The 5567-nt window shown below is 30.7% G+C and overlaps 1 protein-coding gene across 2 annotated transcripts in view; it reads right to left on the reverse strand.

Moving 5' to 3' along the window:
• LOC117177864 (FH1/FH2 domain-containing protein 3) overlaps positions 1-5567 on the reverse strand; it is a 917724-nt gene that overhangs the window by 409682 nt on the left and 502475 nt on the right. For both annotated transcript variants that reach the window (XM_033368897.1, XM_033368896.1), the window contains exon 5: positions 2578-2645. In XM_033368897.1, the coding sequence (XP_033224788.1) occupies positions 2578-2645 (68 nt within the window). The remainder of the gene's footprint in view (positions 1-2577; positions 2646-5567) is intronic.

A 5567-nucleotide genomic window follows, 5' to 3' on the forward strand; every position in this document is an offset into this window, starting at 1 on the left:
AAAAAGTTACAACTTTTTGTCTTAAGAAAAAAAGATGCGCAATCAAATTTTACATCCATATATATCTTTTGAAAATTAAAATTCGATAATTTTTTCTAAAGCATCCAGGGGACTTCGTTTTCGCACGAAAAAATTTTATGTGCCCTTATTGCATCCGGACCCACAATTGTTTGGCGCGCTTAGCATAAACCAGCATAACTTTCGGATTTTTGAAATCCACGTGTTGAAAATTTTTTTATTTTAAAGATTATTCTCATAAAATAGAAACTAGTATATCTTAAAAAAATATTGACCTGAGTAAAAAGCGAGTGAGTGAATAATTGTTTTGCACGCCAAACATAATCCCGCTCAACTTTCAGATTTTCCAGATTCGCATTTTTCAAATTTTTTTATTTTAAAGATTATTCTCGTGAAAAAGAAACTAGTGTTTCATTAAAAATTATTGGCCTGAGTAAAAAGTGGGTAAGAGAATAATTTTTTCGCACGCCTAGTACAACTCAGCACAACTTTCAGATTTTCGAAATTCGCATTTTGAAAATTTTTTAAATTTCAAAGATTATTCTCATGAAAAAGAAACTACTATTTTATTTAAAAATATTAATCTGAGTAAAAAATGGGTAGTAGAATAATTATTTGGCACGCTTAGCATAAACCAGCACAACTTTCGGATTTTTGAAATTCACGTATTGAAAATTTTTTGATTTTAAAGATTATTCTCATGAAAAAAAAAACTAGTATTTCATTAAAATGTATTGACCTGAGTAAAAAGTGAGTTGGACAAGAATTGTTTTGCACACCTAGCACAACCCAGCACAACTTTCAGATTTTTGAAATTCTCCTGTTGAAAATTTCTTGTATTTTAAAAATTATTAATTCTTATTGAATTATTCTCATGAAAAAGAAACTAGTATTTCATTTAAAAATATTTACCTGAGTAAAAAGTGGGTTTAACAACAATTGTTTTGCACGCCTAGCACAACCATCTAAGATGGTCTCGAATCCTGCTAGTACCAAAGTAGTATAAAAAAGACGGAGAAAGGAGAAAGAAAATAAGAGAGAGGATGGCTTGCTTTTCTCTTTTCCAAATCTTTCTCTCTTATTTCCTTGTTTATATATTTGTATCTAATGAGCCGATTACGATTCTCCTTGGAAACATATTTTAAAGCCCTTCTGTGCAATTATTTTCCCATGAAGCGTTTTGAATATGTTTTTTCAAAACAACTGATTTTTCAATCCACAATGTGTTTGAGCCTTTTTGTTCAAAAATAATGTTGTGCGCAGATTAACTTTTTAATATTGTGTCTCTAATTTTCCTCTTTAAAAATGTATAAATTTTGTACGCCATGTTGAATCTGTCAATTCCATTTTTGAATTTTTCACATCCCATTCATAAGCAGCGATCTGAACAATCCTTAAGTATCACGTTTCATAAGATCCTGATGAAATATTTAAATAATAAAATAATTAATAATGATTGATCCAAAATAAATAAAAAATTACGCAACCCCTAAATTTTTTTGGAGAGTCGACTTGTTGTCGCGAATTTCTATGTCTCAAAATGGTCCATTTTTTGAGCCGAAGTATTTTTTAAACCTGCTTTATATTTCTACTTGATTTCTCTGAACGTAGCTGATCTCGGACAATTGAAAAGTCGGGCGGCTTGGGTTATAGATAATTGGATAGATTATAAACTTTTCCCCCTAAATGACGTCAGTGGATGCGGTAGGATGTTAGGAAATTTGTATCACTCTAACATGGACATGTCACTCTTCAGTGTAATTTATATGAAAGAAATGGTTCTAAGTTTCCAGTAAAGATCGATTATTTAAGGGAATATCAACGAAATTTGATGTGTGTGTTCAACTACTTGATTTAAGAGTCTCTATACGTGTATATAGAAAGGTTAGGGAAATACTAAATAAATTAATAGTACACGAAATCTTACTCAATTTGGAATTATTAATTTTATCACATTCTTATCGGACCTTTAATATCCGTCTGATGTCCTTGTAAACATTTTTCGGGCAGCTACAACAGAGGTTACCGAGCTACCGAGAGACTGGGCTTCGCAGTCTTTTTTTTTATTTAATTACTTTTCAGGTGCGAAGCAGGATTTTATTTCAAAGTGGCAAGTCGAGAATCATCTGGTGCCAAAGAGACTAAAATTAAAGTCTTGCGGAAATTTCGGTTTTGATCGGTTTTGGCCAATCTAAAATTATATTTAAGAAACTGATCATTGTTTTAATCAATTGAACAATCTGAAATCTTCGTTGTAAATTTAAATGTAAAACAAAATATGTGTGTTACATAGAGAATCTCGATTTCTTTCAAGTGGCAATAAATATCCGTTTATTTAGAAGGACTACTTCATTATCTTATATCTACTTGTCGGCATTACAATTTCAGTTCCACTGCTTTAGATCTCTACTGGGTTATATAGCATTTTTTCTTTTAATGGAACTTTACTTTCCTCTGTTGGAATCGCTTAAAGTTTGTTGACTAATACTTCTACTAATATTTCTTTATAAAAGAAATCATATGAATTGCAAAATAAAAAAAGTTTTATCCGAAACTTACCTGAAAGATCTGTTTCAAGGAGAAGAGTGCCCGTCGCAGTTCGCGGCCCTCGCTATTGAGTAATTTTTCTGTAACAGGAAAGAAACATGCAAACGTTTACTGTCATTCTGAAAAGTAACCTCAAGTAAAGTTATGGACAAGGCGTGCAAAAGATGATGCAGCTATTTTTTATAGAAATGCGAAAAATAGACTCTTGCCGACTAAGGAAAATGCTGCTCTGTTTGCGAGCATAGCTCCAAACGAGGATCAACTATTTTGTGGTATGTTTGTCCTGAATATTTCTTTGGTGTAGTTTTATTTTCACAGCTAATTTTAGGTGGATAAATTATAAAGTTAAAATTAGACTTTTTCTTAAACAGTCAATGTTAATTGCTTAAATAATTGTTTCTTAATTGAATGCAACTTTTTACTGGAATGAAGCAAAAAAGTAGTCTTTTGTACATGCTTCAACAAGCTACATAAAATTCTCGTACGTCTCGTATTTTTATTACTTATTCATAAGTGTTTAAACAATTTTTATTTTCGTAAAAATGTTTTTTACAAAGTATAATGAATGTGCACCTTTTTTTAGAGATATTACATAATTAGATTCAATTAAAGATCAATAAAGTCAGTTCATTTTATTATGAATTGATAAAATAATGCATTAGGGAAAGTGATTTTAAGATTATTCTGCAATTCGCACTCATTTTATTGAAAATTGTGCATTCCAGACTCATATTGGTAGAAATTGAGGTTTTTGCCGTGTTTTTCTTATAGGAAAATAGAGGGGCCGAGAGGTTCAACCGAAAAGTGACTTACACTGCAATCAGGGACGCCTGAGTCATTTCTGTTGTAGTTTCGGCTTAGAGAATATTTCTTTGTTGTATTTTCGCCTTTTTTGTTTTATAATGTCATAATAAACGTAAAATTTATTGTGCTTGAAAACCAAACTTTAAAAAAGTACTGTTTTTTAAGTATGTACGCACCCATTTGTAAATAGCCCGGATTAGCCCTGGTACAAGAAGGTTCCTGGTCGGGGATTGACCGGGCTATGTATGTTTTTTAAGAGCCTAGCCGTACGCTGGTCGGAGACTGGTTAGCCAAAATTGATGTCAAACCCCCAGCCGGGGGTTGACTGGGCTCTGATCGGACAAATCTTATGATCGAATGCTCAGACGGTAGCTGGCCGGAAGTTGATTGGCAATAATAAAATTGTTAACCTTTGTTTATAACTTAATTACTTTTTCTGATTTTAGTAAGAAATGGATGCGTATACCCACATGGATGTTCAACGCGAAAAAATATATTCGGTGATTATCTTTTTGACAGCACAAATTTTAAGGTTTCATGAGTTCAGACTTACAAACAATGCATTTTGTGACAAAAATTCCATGACACTTTTTTTGAAATTCGAAATGTTTTTTTTTTAAGAAAAAAATTTAAAGTTCCATCTTTATGAAAAATTGTAAATGTTCATAAAAAATTAAATTTCCTGTCATTGTAAAAAGTTGTAAGATAATCTACAACGAAAAAAAAACAAAATATCACGCCAAGAAAAATTTTAATCGATTTAAATTATTTATTTAAAATGTATTTTATTGATATTCCTGTTAAAAGTTCGTGTATTTTATATTTATATAACGCCGCATTATAATAAATAATTAGAAAAAGAGAACTTAAAATTTGGTACATTAACTTTTCTGAACTGTAGCTAATGAGGATGGCTTTCTCAACGAGTTTCAACTTGTCGGTTTAGCACAGTGGTTAGCACTCCCGACTGCTAAGCCTTAGATTTAGGTATAGATATGTAGATTCGATAGCCCGTAGATTCAGAAATTTTATTTGTAATATAATGTATAAAAATGTAATATATGTATTTACTCTAAGCAAGACTATTAATATTTAAAGTCAAAATACTCGCAATCATTTAATATTTATTTTTTAAATACCCTTCTTGTCTCTCAACGACGTGAAAATAGTTAATATTGTCTGAGTGTTGGGGGTGTTGAATTTCATGTATTAATATGCTCCAATTCTGCAGTAAAAAATTATAAAATTGATTCCTTATTTTAGTGACTGATGCTCTTTATACAATTGAAACCCGAATTATTTAAATCTAGTAAATCACCAATTGATCTTCTCCGGGCTACGGTTGGACTCCCCGGTCAGCTCCCGGCTTAAAGCTTGGCTCTCTGGCTGTAGAATGGCCAGCCTCCGACTTAAATTTCTACTTGGACATATATATCAGAGTTGATATTTTAATCAAAGAAAAAAAATTCAAAAATTTTCCGATCATTAAAATTGAAAAATTTGAGCACTAAGGCTTTGTACTAGAATGCTTAATAATTGACACGCATAAAATTTAAAGTAGTTACATTATCTAATTAAACAAGTTTAAATGAAATACAGATAAACTGTTAATAGAAACAGTAAAAATTGAAAAATTAATTTTGTTATAATTGAACACTTCTTAAATTAGAAGTTGAATTATTTTAATTTCAAATAGTGAAAACATGCTTGAAAATTTAACATTGTTTAACAGTATTTTTTAAGTTTTTTCAAAACTTTCAAATATAATAATAAGTAATAAATGGTAAAAGATAAATGTTTTATGTAAAATTTTCCACTTTAAATGCTTTTAATTTTTAATGGTTCAAGTCTTCAGCTCTGCATTTTAAAATTCTTTAAATTAAAAACGTCAATTTAAAAATTATCATCTAAAATAGAACATAAGAGTTGCTAACTCGAAACGGAGCAAAAGTTTATCCTTCTTGAAACGGCACATTTTATAAAACTTATCCGAATCGGCACAGTTTTCTTGACTTCTACGAATCAGGACAGTTTTCAGCACCCGGTCGATTCGGCACAGTCCTTCTCCCAGCCGACGTTTTCTTGTCAGAGAAATCATTATTCTCTGGAAGATTAACAGTATATCAATGGACACTACATTATATTTTACTTCGATGCTTAAAAACAGGTTTGAAAATAGTATAGTATACAGTATTGTA

The sequence above is a fragment of the Belonocnema kinseyi genome, chromosome 8 (genome assembly GCF_010883055.1).
Source record: "Belonocnema kinseyi isolate 2016_QV_RU_SX_M_011 chromosome 8, B_treatae_v1, whole genome shotgun sequence".
In the NCBI taxonomy this organism is placed as follows: domain Eukaryota; kingdom Metazoa; phylum Arthropoda; class Insecta; order Hymenoptera; family Cynipidae; genus Belonocnema; species Belonocnema kinseyi.